A 19854-nucleotide genomic window follows, 5' to 3' on the forward strand; every position below is an offset into this window, starting at 1 on the left:
TTTACATATCAAGGCGTGTTTTTAGTATTTTTTTTAGGAACAGTGATAAAGATGAAGTGGAATATATTAATTTATTCACTAACAGCAGAAGTGAGAAAATTTAGGAAAAGTGGGCCAAACCTCGTGTTTTCTCCGGCTGTGGGTAAAGCCTTTCATTTGTCGCTCTGCACACCCATATGCACACCCCTCTAAGGATCCCAAAAATGTCCCTGTTCATTTTAAACAAGGTCCCAGTAATGTCAGTCTGGTTTGTGCGACGCATTTAATCCAGAATTGATTTATAAATATATCGCAATGTAATGCAGCAAAGAACGGAGCAGCTGGAAACTATTTTGTAGTTGACGGAAAGGCCGGAGTTCAGGTACTGTATGAACGCGACAAGGCGAAGTAATTCAATTCATATAAGTCTTAAAGGCGCCACAGCAATATCAGAATTAGATTTTTGTGACAATAAGTCCTTGTGTTTGCATTTAAGGTCATCTCAAAGTTTTTTTTTTTTTTTTTACAGATATTTAATTAAACATTCTTTTTTCAGAGGAAAAATATTTGTGACTCATCCTGCACCTACACTTTTTGTTGAATCAATGTTTACTAGTTCCTCAGATTGCAGGAGTAAAATGGTTTGTTCTTATTTTATTGCATAAAATAAAACGTATTATAGTTCAATAAAATGTATTATTTCATCATAATGATTATGCATATTACAATTAATTATATTTACAAAATAACCTTTTAGGATAATTAATGGGTTCCTTATGAGAAGTGTGTCATCATTTACTTTTGATAAAGTCATTGTATTTACTTACAGGATTTTTCTCCATATAATGGACTTAAATGGTGCACAACAGGTTGAAGGTCCAAACTGCAGTTTCAAAGGGCTCTACATGATCCCAATTTCAATTTGTAATTTTCTTAAAAATATATAAATTTACTTATTTATACTTACAAAACTTTCATTTAAAAAAAAAAAATCTTATAAAAAAAAAGACAAGTTTTGAACTATCAAACTATTTTTTTCCAGGATAATGACACAACCACAAATGATATTTACTCTCCAATTTTATTGACAAATCTCCTCACAAATGATTTCATAGTTGTGAACCGCTTTTAAAAGTACACTTTCCTGTATTCTGAAAATAAAACCATCAGAGCATATAAACACTATAAACTGATTATAAACCTATATGATGGGTGTGAACACATGGAGATGTGAGTTAAGAGTCCGACGAGGAGTCTTTGACGTCTGTGCTCTCTGTGGCCTCGCTGACCTCACTCATTTCTTTACTCTCTCCTCCGCTGTCTCCATCTCCATCCTGCACCGTCAGCTTCTCCACCAGGCCAGTAACAGATGTGTCCTGAGATGGTGAATCTTCTGAGCCCCACAGACGAACACCTGGTTTCTGCAACTACACATCAGGAAATGGTAGTGGTTGGTGTAGTGGTGATTTGTGTTTGTCTATACCAATGTCCGCCACTGACTAAGGAAGCAAACTGGTAAGTGTAATGTGTTTTTTTTTTTTGAGCAACATACTTGCTAATTGGTGACAATGAATCTGGATAATATGTAAAATGAATCAAAATAACAACAAAAAAACTTAAAAGCAGCTTTTTAATTTTTGAAGGTGAATCCAATGTAACCCTCTCTAAATTTGTTTTATTTAAAATCTTTAGAAGATGCAACTCAATTGCACTGACCAAATTTAGATGTGTTAATGTTTAAATTTCTGTTATAACACTTTTCAACTACAATAATTGGGCAGTAATGATCAAAGATAAAAATATATTCCATATATGTTCAGTGGGTGCAGAGCAGGGGTGGCCAACATTGGTCCTGGAGAGCCACAATCCTGCAGAGGTCACCTCCAATCCTCATCAAACACACATGAACCAGCTAATCAAGTTCTAAAGGTTACTAGAAAGCTACAGGCAGGTGAGTTTTCATCAAGGTTGGAGCAAAACTCTGCTGTACCTTGGCTCTCCAGGACCAATGCTGGCCAACCCTAGTGTAGAGGTCCAGGTTACAATTTGGGAAATTTGTTTATTCATCTTAATGCGGGGAAAAAAATAACCCTGAAGCTGCGTTTATATTGCATAAGTATATATAAATGCAACCCCACTTACCTCATCTGCCATCTGTGTGAGATTCCTCTTCATGGCATAAGCATCTTCTCCATCAGCATAATATTTAGGCTCCACTTCATTAATTCTGAAACACAGCATCATGAAAACATTTGGGTAGACTATGATACAATGCACTTAATGTCTCTGCCGTTTATCATGATACATATTCATAATTATAAATGGTGGCTAAAACTGAGCTGTATTCTCAGGCAGTCTTAAAAATAGGTTTATTCTAGTGCTGTCAATTTAAACTAACAGTTAATTATGCACATAACTGTACTGATGTTTTTGAAGCTGAACTACTTCTGAAGGGTTATTAACACTGAATGCCTTCTTCAAGTCAAGTCTGCTTTATTGTCAATTCTTCCACATGTATAGCACATACAGAGAATTGAAATTGCGTTACTCTCAGACCCTTGGTGCGTACAGATAACACTAACAGTAGTGCATAAAAATACAGATAATAAAATATAAAGTACAACTATACAAATATACAGATAGGTCATGTAATAAGAAAGATAAGTAAAGCAGCACAAGGCACATGGCCGATAGAGTGCAAACCAGTGAAGTAAACAGTGCAGATTTAATGATTGTAGTGCAAAAGAGCTAATTTAGTCTGATTAAAGTGTACAAAATCTCAAAGAGCAGTTTTTTATTTAAACTGACAGAAGAGGTATTTGAATGAGGTCTGTTAACTGCTGAAAGAGGTAGTGAGCAGACCAATGCTGTACAAGGTGTCTGGCGCAGGTCCCAGTGTGTTAGTGGGAGCTGGGGGGAGGGTGTTGGGGGCCTCTGAGGTTAAGAGTTCAGTGGTGCATGGGGAAAAAGAGGGGAGGGGGCAAGGGAGGGAGGGAGCGAGTTCAGCTTCCTGACAGCCTGATGGATAAAGCTGTCCTTCAGTCTGCTGGTCCTGCCCTGGAGACCCCGCAGTCTCCTCCCTGATGGCAGCAGACTGAAGAAGCTGTGTGACGGGTGTGTGGGATCACCTGTGATGCAGAGGGCTTTACGGGTGAGACGGGCTCCTTAAATGTCCTGGAGGGAGGGGAGAGACATCAATGATTTTGAAGGGTCTTCTGGCAGGGCGCGTTGCAGGCGCCATACCACACAGTGATGCATGTGTACATGATGGGGGCCGGGGCTCTTGCTCTTCTCAGTTTGCGGAGGAAGTAGAGACGCTGTTGTGATTTATTGGCCAGTGTTGTCAGTCCAGGAGAGGTCCTCTGTGATGTGCACACCCAGGAACTTGGTCCTGCTGTTGATGGTCAGAGGAGCATGCGGAGTGTGTGCTCTCCTGAAGTCAACAACAATCTCCTTCGTCTTCTCCATGTTCAGAGAGAGATTGTTGACACTGCACCACCCGGCCAGGTGGCTCACCTCGCTCCTGTAGTTTGTCTCATCTTTGTTGCTCATGAGATCCACCACAGTCGTGTCATCCGCAAACTTGATGAAGAGGTTGGAGTTGTGTATATAGTTGTGTGACGGTGTGCAGTCGTGGGTCAGGAGAGTGAAGAGGAGGGGGCTCAGCACACATCCTTGGGGGGCCCCAGTGTTCAGTGTGATGGTGCTGGATGTGTTGCTGCTGACCCGTACTGCCTGAGGTCTTCCAGTCAGAAAGTCCAACAGCCAGTTGCACAGCGAAGTGTTGAGCCCCAGCTGGATCCGTTTGTGGATGAGCTGTTGAGGGATGATTGTGTTGAATACTGAACTGAAATCTATGAACAGCATTCTGACGTACGAGTCCTTTTTTTCTAGATGTGTGAGTGCTGAGTGGAGGGTAGTGGCAATGGCATCATTGGTTGACCGGTTGGACTGGTATACAAACTGGAATGGGTCCAGAAAGGGGGCGGGGGGGTGTCTACATCCCTCTGTGCTGTTTTAATGGTTTACAACTTAAACACACTCACATCTTGAGAAAGTTAAGACTCCTGCAATTATTTCATTGCATTACATTTCATCTAGCAGTTTAAGAAATTCAGCATATTTAAATAATTCATTTAGATTTAATCAATTGACAGCCTATATTCATTCACAATACAAACATAATAGAAATAGGGAAAAAAGAAGTGACACTCACTGAAACTTAAGTGTGTTTGAGTACAAGTGAAGAGCGGCCCGGTTACTGAAATACAAACAGAAACATGGTCAGGAAAATCCCTCCAGAAAATCTCTCAGGCCTGATATAATGATAGAGAGTGCATATCCTACCTCTTCCTGACATGTAAAGAGACGTATTTGGCATTGAAGTTCTCGATCATGGCTCTGCTGGCTTGATCCATCAGTTTTTGAGCCAGTCCAAGACGCCTGTGAGAGCGTTTAACTGCCTGTATTAACACACAGCAGTGCATTTATTTATACACATGCAGACAGGAAAGACAACTTCAGCAAAATGACAAGAAAGAACAGCGAATGTTTTCAGAGTAAAAACACTAACCAGTGATGTAATGTGTCCATGAGGAACATCGTCAGGATCCTCCTCCCTGTAAATTTAAAATATGCAATTTACATAAAATAAAATTATTATTTAACTAAAATGTATTATTTCATAAACAATTAATAGATTATTACATTATAAATATTTACAAAATAACCTCTCTTAAAATGATAGTCATCATTAACTCATTTAATCACCCTCATTTCATTCTTGAATGAATTTTTTTAATTTTTCTGTAGAACATAAAATAAGATATTTTGAATAATGTTGTAACCCAAAAGTTTGGGTTTCCATTGACTTACAGCATACTTTTTTTCAATACAATGTAAGTCAAAGGAAATGGACATGTTCTTTGAAAGTAGTGCAAAATAAAAATTTCCTGATAATTTACTCACTCCCATGTTATCCAACTCTTCAGTTGTAAAGAAATGAAGGTTTCTGAGGTAGTCCAGCTTCAAAGACCTATACATGATCCCAGCTGAGAAATAAGGGTATTATCAAGCGAAACGATTGGCCATTTTCTTTAAAAAATAATTACACTTTATATACTTTTTAACTACAAATGCTCATCTTGCACTAGATGGACTTCATGCATTATGTAATCACGTTGGAAAGGCCCAGTGTTTACAAATCGAATGTGCGAAGAAAGTCAAATGCCATTGACAAAAAAAGGTCAAACTATATTTTGTCTGATGATTTTGAAGTTGGAGGAGAAAATGAGATGCAAAAGTAATGCATGAGCTAGTGTAAAATGAGCATTTGTTTTTACAAATTATATACATTTGTATTTTTTTTAAGAGAATGGCCAATCGTTCTGCTAGATAAGTCCTTATTTCTCAGCTGGGATTGTGTAGAGCCCTTTGAAGTTGCACTGAAACTGCAATTTGGACCTTCAACCTGTTGAAGTCCACTATATGGAGAAAAATCCTGGAATGTTTTCCTCATAAGCCTTCATTTCTTTGTGACTGAATACAGAAATTCATGGACATCTTGGATGACATGGGGGTGAGTAAATTATCAGGAAATGTTTATTCTGGAAGTGAACTACTCCTTTAAGCTCCACAGCAGAACGTCAGTCAAACAGGTTTGGAACGACAAGTAAATTATGACAGAATTCTCCATTTTGGGTTGAGTGTCCCTGTAACTTAACAACTTGGAGCATAACCATGGACATCTCATGCATGAAACCAATAAAATAAAACAAAACTTACATTTTAGCCAAAACATATCCCACTATCTTCCCATTCTCATCCTCTGCTATGTAAGACAGCTGGAAAACAAACACAGGAGTCAGTAAAGCAGTTCAGCGTGTGATGTTTGTATACAGATGAGTGTGATCTCAGACCTGTGGCCAGGACAGGCCGTGGTAGAAGTAATACTTCATCTGATAGTTCTCTGGAAGACACAGCAGGTTGCAGTGCTGCATGTTCATCAGATCCTCTGGCTGGATATGTGTGTAAAAGAGAGAATCACTGAGTCAAGCTGTTCTCTATCTGCCACTGGCTGTAGCACTAAATCATTCACATAAAACACATGATTAACCTGATTAATTCTAATATTCAGAGAGAAGCTGGAAAATGGTCATGTGTTACTAAATTATAACTGTTTTGGTGCTTGACTGACGTAAAGGTATCACAGAGAAAAGGCATAAAATGAGACAAAACTGCACGGTCACTTTAAAACTATTAAACTGCGAAGCGTGCATGAGTCGTGAAAGAGCAAAAGGTAGATATAATCATAAAAATTGAATCATACTGATTAGACTCAATGCCTCATCGCCTGGAACTCGTCCATGATGCCCAAAATGGGATTTGAGACACAGCCACTGTCTTATGACTACACCAATGCACTTTACTTTCACTTACTTACCCGTGCGTTGCGTATATTCATTGTGCCCGATGGACTGCTTGATAAATATATTATACGATGTAAATATATCGGTCAAAGAGACACAACGATTTCTATAGAATCGATTAAGCAGGCTGATGGAAGCAGCTACACCTCTACAACCATGTTGCCCGACCGGAAGACGGATGTTCGCATACAAAAGTCCTTCCGGTCATAACTATGATAAAAGCCTGTTGGAATTGAAGTTGCACGAAACCATTAATACATCGAATGATTTATACAAGATTTACATTCTTCGTTATTTGTTTTTATTAAATGATTTGTATTGTAAATCCTATTTATGATTGAAAATCAGAGTAAAAAATACTCATACCTCCAGGCCTTCATTCTCTTTTTATACCTTTAATTTTATTAAAGCTCGATGGATATCAAAACTTCTAGTTGTTGTTGTTGTGGTTTCGAAAATTATTTTCACTACTTTTGCAGCTTTTTATGTTTACTTCATAAGCATTTTTAAATCATTTTATAGAAATTGCTGTGATAGGATTTCCATGTACATGAAAGATGACATTCATGTAAAAAAAAAAAAAGTCTCTATAAAGACCAAGAAACAAACAAACAAACATACATACATTTGAAAGCTTTCAGGGTCTCAAAAAAATCCCCATGACTTTTCAAGGCCTGGACAAAGACTACTCGCTCAGTAATGTTATTGTAATATTGGCTGTACTGAAGCAAGCCAGAGATATTAAGGCCTGGTTTCACACACAGGGCTTAGCTTAAGCCAGGACTAGACCTTAGTTAAATTAAGATATTAAAGCGACTATTACAAAAATGCCTTAGAAGAAAACATTACAGGTGTGCATCTTGACACAGAAAAATGACACTGACATTTGTTAAGATATGTCAGAGCCAGATATTTTCAGCTGAGACAGTTCAAACATGCATTTTAGTCTGGGACTAGCTTAAGCCTTGTCTGTGAAACCGGAGGTAAGGGGATATGACCTGAAAGGACCAGATAAAAAAAAAAAAAAAAAAAGCAATGAGAGAAATGTGAGGCATCTTACCTATGCTTTATTGTAAAAGTATTTGTCTATTACAATAAAAGGGAAAAAATTGTCTATTACAAAAAAAAGGGAAAAATTGTTCACATATGTTGAAGCATAAAAAAAAAGATCAGAAACCAGAAATTAAAAATATATTGCAAAAGCCAAACAAACAGTTAATCCCAAAATCTGCTGAAAATAACTCGGTTGTTTTAGGCACCCTGACAGGATGCTGAAATTCAGTGTCATCAAAAACACTGTTAAACGTCCATCTAGTGCTGAAACCGAAAACAATAGTGAGCAGAAAGAGACCATGCCCAAATTAGGTTCACCTTAATAGAGTGGTGTAACAATAAACATTAAATCTCATCCAGTAAATTATTTACAGAGAGATGTGGAATGTAATACATCTGTTTTAATACGACTAAATATATTTGTGTCTCATTTAGCCAATCTGTGGGAACCTTAAGACAAGGTGAAATGTCATTCATATACATAATTCCTAACATTCCTAATCCCTGAATGTTTCTGGAATCTTTCTTTTGTGTGGTCCAACTATAGCACTTCATTTTTGATTTTAATAAGCTTGATACAACATAAAAATGCAACAATGTATGAACACAACTATCACTGCAGGAGCAGACTGAACTTTTATACCAGCTTTCTTCCTGTAAAACACTTCTGAAATGTGAGCAGCATTTAATGGTAAGACTTTTGCATGTAGAAAGAGGGATGCATTACAGAAGCTTTATTTTTCTTTAAGAATAAAGAAGAAAGGGAATGAAAGCACAGGGAATATCAAAATGATGCTTAAGTGCATAACTAAAATGGTAAAGTTTGTTAAGTCCAGTAAAATATAGAATGAAATAATATGAGAAATGTTCTATAAAGCATTATATATCACAATGAGCTGGTTATTATTAATAACTTCAAAAAAAAGAAAAGAAAAGAAAAAAAGTGTTTGCTAATCTTGCTGGTCCTTCTTTAAATGAAGTGCAAACAGAGTGCATCTTCAAATACAGTAAGTGCCACTTTCTCTTTTTTACTTCAGGCACTCATCTTGGTCTGGTTTTTTAGTCAGGTTTCAGCTCCTCGTTTCGGTCCTCGTCTTCTTTCACGGTTTGTGTGGGTTCACCCATTTGTATGTACCCTCGTAGCGAAAGCCCACCTTCTTTACCAGCTCATCAGCCTCTGCGGGACCACGACTATGAGACAGAACCAGACAGAACGTGAGGTGCATTACACATCCCTTCATGAACAATTTCTTAAATGAAAATAAAAAAAGCATGTTTTACCTTCCGTATTTGTATTTGATGGGTGGCGTCTTCTCCTTCTCTATCTGATGAAGAAGAGGAGTGAAGATTCTCCACGCTTCCCTCAACTCATCACTTTAAGAAAATAAGTCAAAATCAGCAATGGTTGTTTACTTTAACAACATATTGCATTTACATCACTGTACTAATCACAGTGAGAAACACACCTTCGTACAAAATGCATTTGGCTGCCGCAGAAGACGTCCAGAATCAGACGTTCGTAGGCATCAGGCAGCTTAACGTCCTTTGAAAAGAGAACAGAGAAAAGCACATTTATAAACAAAAAAGGAAGTAACTTTAATAAAGATTTGGGGTTGAAATGAAGTCATTTTCTACATATGATATCCCATATATCATTAGTCAAAGTGTGTTTAACCCTGTATCTGCTGTGATAGGTCAGGTCCAGCTCGGTCTCCTCAGGGCTGAAGTAGACTCCGGGTTTCTTGCTCATCATCTTGGCGTAGATGGCCTCGTTGGGCTGCACACGCACCACTAACTCATTCCTCCTGCAGTGAGAGCTAAAGATGTCTCCAGGGACGTCTGTGAACTGCAGCCTCACCTCTGCCTTCCTCTCATTCAGAGCCTTTCCACACCTGAGGATGAAGGGAACTCCTGGAGAGAGACGGGGCGATCAAACGGGTTAATAAAATATCAACACATTCAGGAAGAGGGAGACTGTCAGGTATATACTGCAGTTCAGTTTGGATTCAGTAAGTTGTTCTTTTGTTGTTAGTGAAAGAAATGCATATACTTCTATTCAGCAAGGAGGCATTAAATTGATCAAAATAATAAATTGACAGAAAATGAAAATCTACTACCAGTAAATGCGGTTCCATACCATCCCAGCGTTCGTTCTTTACATAAAGTACTGCTGTGGCAAATGTAGCCTGAGTGGAGCCTTCAGGGACAGTTTTGTCATCTAGATAACCAAGTTTAGCCTCTCCTTCTCCATCGGGATCGCCCACATACTGACCCAAGACCACATCTGAGAGAGAGACTGTCTCAATGCACTTCAGCACCTTCACCTGTAGAGGGACACAGAGAGCATAAAAAACAAAACAAAAAAGGGTATTAGAAAGGGATCTACAGTACCTCTAGAGAGCTATTCAGGATAATTCCCATTTATCTCAACAAAAGCACTTCAGATGGATGCTTCATTTTAACCAATAAGCAAAGCTGTGAATGACATGCGATTGAACACACACACACACACACACACACACACGCACAGAGACAGACAGAAATAATACTAATAATAACATCAACAATAATAATGAAATATATTTGCAGTAGAAAAAAAAGTCTTAAAACAAAGTAAAATGAATAAACAAGGAAAGAGAAAATGCAAGTCTACTTCAATACTGTTATAAGTTTTCAATAAATAAATAAACAGAGAAAAAAATCTACTTCACACTGTTAAAAGCCTTCAAAAATAAGAAAAACAAAACAAAAAGCAGCACAAAAACAAAACTAAATTAAATAAATAAACATAAAAAGGAAAAAATATACAGGGACGGGGAAAAAGCACAAGCCTACTTCACACACTGTGAAAAGACTTCAAACAAAAACAAAATGAAGATGAATAGATAAACAAGGAAAGAGAAAACGCAAGTCTACTTCACACTGTTAAAATCCTCCAACAACAACAACAAAAAACAATACCAAAAACAAAATTAAGTTAAATAAACAGAAAAAAAATTAAATAAAAATTAACAAACAAACAAATCTCTATTTATAATCAATGTTAAAAGTATTTTAACAAAACTGTACAAAAACAAAACTAACATAGACAGAAAAAAAATCTAAATAAACAGGGAAAAGCACAAATCTACTGTACTTCATATTCACAAAACCAGCCAAAAATAAATACAAATAAATAAATAGATAAAGTACAAAAAACGTGCAAAACAAAATAACAAATAAATAAAATGAATGAATGAATGAAAAAAAAAAAAAAAAAAAAAAAAACCCTGACCCCTTGGGTACTACACATAATTATTGCGATAATATACATTTTAAAATCAATAATTCTGTATATTCTGTAAAAATGAACACTACCCTGAAGTGTAATCTAGGAGCCAAGACCTTAATTTAGGCTATATGTGCAGTACAGTGCACCATCCTTTTACGCTGATGCTTAACTGTTATCATAGGCGATGGGTGGATATATTTGATATATTTGCTCCTCAAGGCTGAATTCAGGATCATTATGATAAGTGCCAGAAAAGAGAGCTGCAGGGGCGGCTGGACACAGTTGATTGGCTGACCGGCTCGTTACCTTCTCATCTCTAACATCATCAGAGCTGGTGGATGCAGGCTTCTCCATGGCAACCAGACTGAGCATCTGCAGCAGGTGGTTCTGCATCACATCACTGGAGACAGAAAGAGAGGAATACATTCATTTACAAATCGTTCTTGATTAGAATATCAAAATCCTCTCAGCCTGTGAAGGGAACCCTCATGAACACAAAGTGCAATTAAATTTTATTTTGTTTGTCTTTGAAATTTTACTTTAGGCTTTATGTTTCTTTTTATGGACTACTTTTTCTGTTCTATACACTTTCATTGCATAGAACATTTTGTGCAAGCATGAATTAATTAATCAAACAGATTCAGTTTTCAGTAGACTATACTTTCATAACATGCAATTAAACATCTTAGTTTCACAGGAGCAAAAAGTATCTCAGAGCAAGAAAACTAACCGAATGATACCAAAATCGTCAAAATATCCTCCCCGGCCCATGGTACCAAACGGCTCTTTGAAGGTCAGAACCACACAAGCCACACTGTCCCGGTTCCATATGGGACCAAATATCCGATTTCCAAACCTTTAAGGAAATAGGAAAGAAAACTGTAACAGATGAAGAGATTCCTGGTGGAGTTTAACCCTTTTTATGCACAAATGATAACTGTGTGTGACAGCCAGTGAAAAGCAGCAGTAAAGCCAATGGGAAATGGAAAGAGCCCCACCTGAGAACCATGAGGTTCTGGACCATCTCTTTGCCTAGGTAATGGTCTATACGGTAAATCTGGTCCTCAGTGAAGAGAGAAGAGAGATGACTGGTTAACTCCTCCGAGCTCTGCAGGTCACGTCCGAAAGGCTTCTCCACGATTATTCTGTTCCAGCCTCTAAACACCAGAAATATGCTGCATGTGAAAAAAGCCTTTACTAGAGCAAAATCATATAAAAACTGAAACTGAACACCTCACATCTAGCCAGTGATATTTTTGAATTATTAATATACTATTATAATATTTATTAACATTGTGAATGAGCTTTATTTGTATTTTTTTTTTTCAGTTTTCAAGTTTTAGTAATTAAGTGGTTTTTTTTTTTTTCAATTTTATTAAGCTTTATATTAAGCTTCAAATATATATTTTTTTTAGTTTTAGAAATTTTAGTATTTAACAAACTTATTTCATTAAGGTTAGCTGTCAATGAAACATTTCAAATTTTTGTTTAACGTATTATTTTAGCTTTATTTTTTATTAACAAAGGCAATTTTAAATATATGATCTCTAAAAATCTAAAAAGCCTTCTTTATTGTAAGGATTTTTTTTTCTTTCACATGATTTTTGTCAGTCAGGTCCGAATTGTACCATATAAGTCCGTAGCGAACTCTACTTGACTTCTGGACATGATTTGCCTCGCATTACGAAAGCAATCACATCAATAAACAAAAGATGAAACAAAGGCAACTGCTCCTCACTTGGTGCTCATACACTGATGCTTGATGTTCTTGGTGACGTCGTGGTAGACGCTGGGCGGCAGGGCCAGGTAGAAGAGACGGTTAGCCCCAGCTCCTCCTGGCAGAGACAGCAGGTGAGTGTTCAGGTTAGCGAAAGAGGATTCATCCACATACTTCCCACTGATGTAAGAGTTTCTGCTGAAGAACGCAGTGAGCCGCTCTGCCTCAGAGTCTGCCACCTAAAGGGGGGAGAGGACATATTAACACACATATGTAGTTAACAGACAAATGCACATGGAGAAACTCTCAGAGCTGTGACCTTCATGTAGGGCATGCAGGCTGCACGTATGGCATCCACCGTCAGATCAGAGCGCGCAAAACCCACAAAATATGTCTGTTCAGGGAGAAGACCGTCTCTGAACAACCACCTACAAGAAACAGACAGAAATACTTCATACTGATCAAAATATTAGACGTCAATAATACTTTCTGAAAGAAATCAATACTTTTATTCAGCAAAGTGACAGCAAATACGTTTTATTGTTTATCTTTTCTATTGTTACAAAAGATTTCAATTTACAATAATTCCTTTGAAGTTTCTACTCAAAGGACCCATAAAAATTTTTTAAAAAAATTCTAAAACAGAATGACATTACTTTAACCGCAATAATTGTAATAGAATATTAATAAATCTTAAATTGTTTATGTTACAATATGATTAAATAAATGCAGCCTTGCTAAGCATAAGAAAATTATTTCAAAGAATCTAAATCTAAATGTTGAATGGTTTTGCACTAGTAAACACTAATGTGTGTAAACGTGTGTTACGTCAGAGTACTCACCACAAAGTTGGGTAGATTTTCTTTTTGGCCAGATCTCCCTACAAAAAATGAACACATTCATACATAATATATTCATGTATGCTAAATTACACAAAAGACATTTACTGTTTTCATATTGCAACATTTTCAAAACTAGTTAAAATCACATCAGAGAATTTGAAAGAGAAAAGCTGATTGGTGATCAGTGTTAGATGATCTTAAAGGCTAAATGATGAACACAGGATCCAACTAAAAACTACAATTGCCCCAAAACCAAAAATTTAGCAAAAATGTACAAAATGAGAACAAAGGTTGGGAATTTATCCCATTTTACATTTGTAAACCAATTACTTAATAATAATAATAATAATAATGATAATAATAAAAGACATGATTACTGAGGGAGTGTCTTCTCACCAAATATTTTCTGTAAAGCTGCATTGTAACAATATTTAGTTTGACGAGAAAAGGCCAAATATTTCATTTTGGAAATAATGTTGGTTTTATAATATCATGCAGAAATGGATCTGTAGACAGATATAGTTGCCTTTATAGTTAATGAAAGGGGTCCCTCACGAAGAGTTCATTATATTATATACATCTTTGCTTGTTGTAGTCCTAAAAGTACTTCTGAAAACTGAGCAGCAGTATGATACATTTATTTATTCTTTGGCAACTTTTTTTCTATATTCACATTTCTATTTTTGGTCGATGACACACTTTGTTTCTCCATTTTATTTATTTTTGCAGTGTGTGCTTTTTTTTTACACCTAGTTGACAAAAATAAAAACAAATAAATTAAAAAAAAATGCATTTAAAAGTCTTTTTTCTTTTTGGAAAGTAGAACACAAATAAAGATAACCAATACTGGTTTGCACTGGTATACAATATACAAATGTTGTCCAAATGCCTAAAATATACAAATGGATAAAAATGCCCCTCCAATATCACCTGCCACTGACTAGCAATAACAAGTTGCACCATCAATTGGTTAATAAGTAAGTTACTGACATGCATTCATTCTGAAAGTGTCATTCATCAGTACTTTTGTTGTGTTGTTTTTCAGGGTTGAAATCTAAAGACTACAAGCTACCTTAAAACATCCTGCAAATGGTAAATACAAAGGAAACCAATCTGCATTTGTTATATAATTTAATGGTGTCTGTAAGTCCAGCCAAGCAGCTGTTTTTTAAGTAAGATATAGGCCTAGTCTGTTTATTGTCAGCTCCTAGGATTGAAAAGGAAATCAAAGCTTAGGGAACTGCCATAATTCCTGTCGAACAGTGAATATTTTCACGAAACAGCATTTAAATAATAAATGCAAAATACACAATAACAAGATATAATGTAGCTTAAAATAAGAGTCGACCCATCCCTGCTCCATGTGATTCAATCTTCTCAAAGGTCATGATATCAGCAGAACAGATCCACACCAATTCAGACACATGAGAAACGCATGATGAGACAGCAATATTCAGTTTGTCTGATTTATGGCATTGTAGGGGAGTCGCATCTCTCCAGCTACATATTATTGAGGGATATCAGTAAATATATCAGTTTGTTATTTCGTCTAATAGTCACTCCTGCTGCTTTGCTCTGGTGAAAAGCACCCAGTAATGGTGACTTGACAAAAATTCATCCATGACCTTTTTCATGATCCATGATTTCTTCATCAATCATGTGTTTTAGTTATAATTAAGGGTGTCATTTGCAAAGCTGCATAGCTAATGACAGCTACACCCAACTGAGCACTCATAAACTGTCTTAAATTATGTACAAATTTGGTAATGTGACAGACTGGCTGCTAGTCGATGCACTGAATCTAAGTGGCTCAAGGTTAGACAAATGAGGTGATGTTGCATCTGCATTTTAACACTGTTTCTGAACAGAATCAAATATTATGCCATAAACCTATTGAACACCATGTCAACCGATGAACCAGACGCGAGTCACGCGACCATGCATGTCCCCCTCTCCACCATTTTTCTGACCGCACCCTCATCCCAAACACAAGCCCGCTCTATCATCTCGCTCTGCGCACCGACTGAATGAAAAGCGCTGACAGAGAGTGATATTGCATAACCCAGCTCACTCACACCCATTTAAAAACCCAAACAATAAGAACAGGAAAAGCCAACACTAACAAAGATCTTTTCACAAAGCAGTTGTGAAAAAACGGACTTTTAAAAAGTTGAACAAAATAAGGAGGAACAAGAAAAAAAACGAGCCAAAAAAGGAGGAAGGGGGTTTGAATTTCATCACAAAGTTAATAAGAGCAAGTGAGAAGTGTAAAAGCTACTACAATGCAAACTTCATTTTGATATTCTAAACACTTTGCACTCTGTTTTTTTTTTTTTTTCATGCTGAACCTAATCAAGGCTCTTACATCACAACTAGCCAATCACAGATCTTCTGTCACCACACTTGACCAATCACCTTTCATGGCCTTAAGATTTCACGGGCTGTGAACTGAACCGCTGAATTACTCAACCACTGCTGATAAAAAGAAGCCCTATGTTGGAAATGTCCTTTCATGGTTGCATAATTTCTGCTGTACTTCCTTGTACAACACATCAAGCCCATTTTATTAATTCAGAGGAATCTGAGACTGTCTTCCTTCATTGCGTCAGCAGTTAACAGGCTGTGCTGTAAAACACTAATTGTGTAACCAAAGAAATTAGTATATACTGTACAAAAAATTATCTGAAATGGGAACTAAGTCATCGTTAGCATGATTCTGGACAAATTGGACCATTTTTCGGCAATCATTTCAATGACTTGAATCTTCATAAAGGTTTCCAAAGGAAGGTTTTGCAATGATGCCATAGAAGAAACATTTTTGTTTCCCCAAAGAACCTTTATGTAAACAGTTCTTAAAAAAACATATTTTCTTAGTGTGAAAAACATTTTCATAATCTAAAGAACCTTTTTGTACAATGAAAAATGTCCATACACACATGGGTTGTTTCTTTCTCAAAGAGTCAAGACGCTGCCATTGGTTAGTTTTTGTTAGAAAGTTTTCACAATAATTTAATTAGGACTCTAACACTTCTTACCTCCAACAATCCCAAAAACACCACCATGAAATGGAAAGCATGGCACAAACATTAATAAACACACGCAGTAATATGTAACTAGAGCAACAGAAGAAAAAGCGAGGGGATGAAAGTGTGGTCTGGTGGGAGAGAGTTAACAAAATGGCCAGAGAACTTGAGAATGTGGAAACACTCATTCCACAAACTATATGCGATCATGGAAAGTGTGATGGAATCTGGTGATGAAACTGTATGCGCACCTGTGCCAGTTTGTAATGTGTATTTCATTGGGCTTTACAAACTGGGAAGCTGCGGGGAGTGTGCGCATATATATATATATATATATTTAAGTACATTTTCTGGGTGACACTGTAGATTAGGGAACACCATTAACTAAGGGTTTTTCCACAGCAAACTCCTAATTTGCTGCTTATTGATAATAAGTAAGGTAGCTGTTGTAGTTGTTAAGTTTAGTTATGGGGTAGGGTTGAGGAATCTAGAATATGGTCATGCAGAATAAGCCATTAATATATGCCTTATAAGCACTTGACTTGTGCCGGTATTCGGTAATGCGATATATTGCGGTGATTAATATGCACGATATTGTTATCGTGGGCACTTCTTAATACCGTGAATAAATATACATTACAAATTATTCAGAAATTGGAATGCATTTTAAGAATATTATTCCCATCAGCTGCTTAAAATGCACAACATCACTGTATGCTGCTTGAAAGAGCGCATGCGCTCTGATGTAAACAAGCAGCATGAGAAGCACATGGAGGAACACTTGAGAGATGCGCTGAATGAAAGCACATTCACTCTCTGACAGCAGATGGCGCTAAAATGCAGCCCTTACCCTGTAAACACAGTAAATAAAGCAGCTGTTACTTTCTAAACCATATTTAAATAATTTTAAATAACCATTCAGATTTGTGTTTTCCCTATGGTGTTTATTACAGAGCCAACTACTGAAATATTTAGACTTAATAGGCTATTTATCTTCAAACAATCATTTTTTTTTTTAAATCTGGACTAGATATTGTTTGAAAGTGTTTTGATATTTTATTGTTCATTCACACTTTACATTATGGCTTCATTAGTTAACATAAACTGCCAATGAAAAAAATATTCTGAACATTCATTAATCTTAGGTATTCCAATATTTAATAACACATTGTTAAAATTTTAAGGTGTAACTGTGTTATTTAATGAGCTAACATGAACTAAGACTTGTATTTTTTAACAAAGATTAATAACTTCTATAGTAAATGTAGCTATTGCTCAATGTTTAGCTGAGCATTTATTGAATGAGCACTATGCGATGTCCGAACTGATTACATTTTACGTAAAATAATTTTCTATTTTTAAACTGTCTTAAATTCATTTTAAGTAAATTGATTGTTTTATTTTTGTGATTATTTTTCTTCATGAGTTTTTTTTTACTTTCTTTTTGAATTACCATTGTGTACCATTTGAATTACCATAATTTGATACCGGCATATCCCTAATAAGCACTAATAAACAGCCATTATATTAGTAATATGCATGCTAATATGCAACTAGTTAATAGTGGACATTTTTCCCTAATCTAAAGTGTGTACTTTTTCTAAATTAGGTGTTTACATGTAACAAATGTATGATATTCCAGGGGTGGGAATCATAATATGGGAAATCTGAATAATGTCTTAAACTAAATCAGACAAGTTGATTGTGACGTTTACATGATTCAGTACTAAACCGAACACTTCTCATTTTCAGTTAATTTTAGAATACTGATGTGCATGAAACATGTAGTCACTCTAATAAAACAAAGTCACCCAAATACATGAATTCACACAGCTTCGCAGCTCATCAGTAGATCCAAAGTAAACAAAATGAGTGACAATTCATCGGTTCCTCATTAGTAGAGACAGAGATTTTAAAATAGCACACAAACAAACACTGAGACTCACCGAAGCCCCCATGATGATAAAGATGTGAACGTCAGACTGGTGAAATTCTGCATCCTCGTGCAGCTCTTTCCTCAGCTGCCCAAACACTTCAGAGCGTGAGAGGGGAAGACTCATCTTGTCTGCCAGGAGGTCAGAAAGAGATTAATACACAGATCTCATGTTGTCCTTACAGTCAGATCAAAAATATGTTTATGGATGTATATTACAGCTGTATTAAATTGAAGATAATTTCATTACGTTTAAGGAAAGTAATGTCAAATGAATAATATTTTTGGCACATATAAAAATATAAAATAGAAGTTAATATATATTTAAATAAAATAAACTTCAGGTCAGTGAAAATGTTGACAGGGCAGTTAGCAGATATGCATCATGATGGACGATCATATTGATACAACACATAATAACTTGATGCCAACAAAAACTACCTAAATAAATAAAACATCAAAATGTGATACGTAAATTCCCATACAAAAGGTGTTCTCAAAAGAGCACTTCCACAGAAGCGACCTAACACACACACAGTACAATGTCAAAGGCATTAGTATGAATATTAGTAAGTGACACAATATCAACACAGCAGATCAACCACAGAGCAAGCTTGTTCACTAAATGGCCTGATTATGAAGACATACACTTGGAAAGAAAGTAGTCTTGATAAATTATATGGATTTGATGTAGTAATTTCACATGCAATAATTCCTTGCCAATGCCAAGTCGCTTCTACTTTTTTAGGGAACATATAAACAACAATAACTACAGCTGTTCTAACAATTAACTACTGTAACTAGAAATCACATCACATAACTATTTGAATTGGGATAACAAACAAAAAATGTCCTACCACTGTTGTCAGAGACTGTAGTGTGTGCTCTCTCTGTGGCATACAGGAAAGGTACACATATACACCTCGTGTGACACAAAAACACGACCTCCCTCCCTCTCACACACTTTGAACTTACCATAATGTTATCAGCACAATCCCTTATTTAACATGGCTCAGCCTGGCACTGACTGGACTTACAGCTTGCTAAAAATTTCATGCAATGCATCGCATTCACAACTAATGCAAAGTAGAAAGTTGAAGTAAAGTAGAAGCCGAACTTAGTAGACAGCTGAATATACACTGCAGAATCAAACGCACTCACTGCATGACAACATGTTACTTACTTATAGTGTTCTTTACTTAACAAATCATAAATAGCAGGCTAAACTAAAAGAGTTGTAACAGACTCAGCGCAAAAATGTAACAATAGCGACTACAGTGTCATTCTTTAAGACAGTTTCCTTCTTCCCTGTTGAAATGACAAGGCGTGGTTGTGTGATTTTATTGGTGGAGAGAGGAACTCACCAGCACTCGCTCGACTGCCCATCATTGCTGGAGAATCACGTCACCGCGCAACCACGCTGAGGATAAGGGCAGTGGGCGGGGCCAGACTGCAGGAGGGAGGAGCTTGTGGATAACCACCATCGCAGGGCGGTGATTGACAGCTGAAAGCTGCAATGGCCAACATGCCGAACGCTCTTCGGTCCAATGGAGAGCGCGCATGCGGAATATGCAATGAATGTTAAATCCTGCTGATAAGAGCTAGAAA

The 19854-nt window shown here is 36.6% G+C and overlaps 2 protein-coding genes across 4 annotated transcripts; both read right to left on the reverse strand.

Annotated features, from left to right (window-relative positions):
* Positions 1–1041: 1041 nt before the first annotated feature.
* LOC132129455 (N-alpha-acetyltransferase 10-like) lies at positions 1042–6606 on the reverse strand. Its single transcript, XM_059541071.1, has 8 exons — positions 6422–6606; positions 5898–5996; positions 5764–5822; positions 4553–4598; positions 4327–4442; positions 4196–4240; positions 2122–2206; positions 1042–1406 (listed from the first exon to the last, which is right to left on the reverse strand). The coding sequence occupies exons 1-8, from the start codon at positions 6440–6442 to the stop codon at positions 1215–1217; spliced, it is 663 nt and encodes a 220-aa protein (XP_059397054.1). The 5' UTR covers positions 6443–6606; the 3' UTR covers positions 1042–1214.
* Positions 6607–7454: 848 nt separating this feature from the next.
* Positions 7455–19650, reverse strand: g6pd (glucose-6-phosphate dehydrogenase). 3 transcript variants are annotated; one of them, XM_059540490.1, is made up of 14 exons: positions 19430–19560; positions 19104–19322; positions 18260–18378; positions 13291–13328; positions 12768–12876; positions 12470–12687; positions 11730–11888; positions 11462–11587; positions 11038–11131; positions 9598–9784; positions 9136–9371; positions 8927–9003; positions 8742–8834; positions 7455–8651 (listed from the first exon to the last, which is right to left on the reverse strand). In XM_059540490.1, the coding sequence occupies exons 2-14, from the start codon at positions 19222–19224 to the stop codon at positions 8561–8563; spliced, it is 1668 nt and encodes a 555-aa protein (XP_059396473.1). In that variant the 5' UTR covers positions 19225–19322; positions 19430–19560; the 3' UTR covers positions 7455–8560. The 3 variants fall into 3 exon arrangements, with proteins under 3 accessions (XP_059396473.1, XP_059396474.1, XP_059396475.1); XM_059540491.1 differs by lacking the exons at positions 19104–19322; positions 19430–19560 and adding an exon at positions 19611–19650; XM_059540492.1 differs by lacking the exon at positions 19104–19322 and having other exon boundaries at positions 19430–19584.
* Positions 19651–19854: the final 204 nt, after the last annotated feature.

Source organism: Carassius carassius, chromosome 46 (genome assembly GCF_963082965.1).
Source record: "Carassius carassius chromosome 46, fCarCar2.1, whole genome shotgun sequence".
Lineage (NCBI taxonomy): Eukaryota > Metazoa > Chordata > Actinopteri > Cypriniformes > Cyprinidae > Carassius > Carassius carassius.

Coding starts and splice junctions, on each gene's coding strand:
- LOC132129455 (XM_059541071.1), bottom strand. CDS start 6,442: ATGAATATACGCAACGCACGG. Junction 2,207..4,195: donor TCAAACACACTTAAGTTTCA/GTGAGTGTCACT, acceptor GCTGTGTTTCAG/AATTAATGAAGTGGAGCCTA. Junction 1,407..2,121: donor TCACACAGATGGCAGATGAG/GTAAGTGGGGTT, acceptor CCTGATGTGTAG/TTGCAGAAACCAGGTGTTCG.
- g6pd (XM_059540490.1), bottom strand. CDS start 19,224: ATGGTAAGTTCAAAGTGTGTGAGAGGGAGGGAGGTCGTGTTTTTGTGT. Junction 11,889..12,469: donor CATCAGTGTATGAGCACCAA/GTGAGGAGCAGT, acceptor TCTGGTGTTTAG/AGGCTGGAACAGAATAATCG. Junction 11,588..11,729: donor CAGAACCTCATGGTTCTCAG/GTGGGGCTCTTT, acceptor ATTTCCTTAAAG/GTTTGGAAATCGGATATTTG.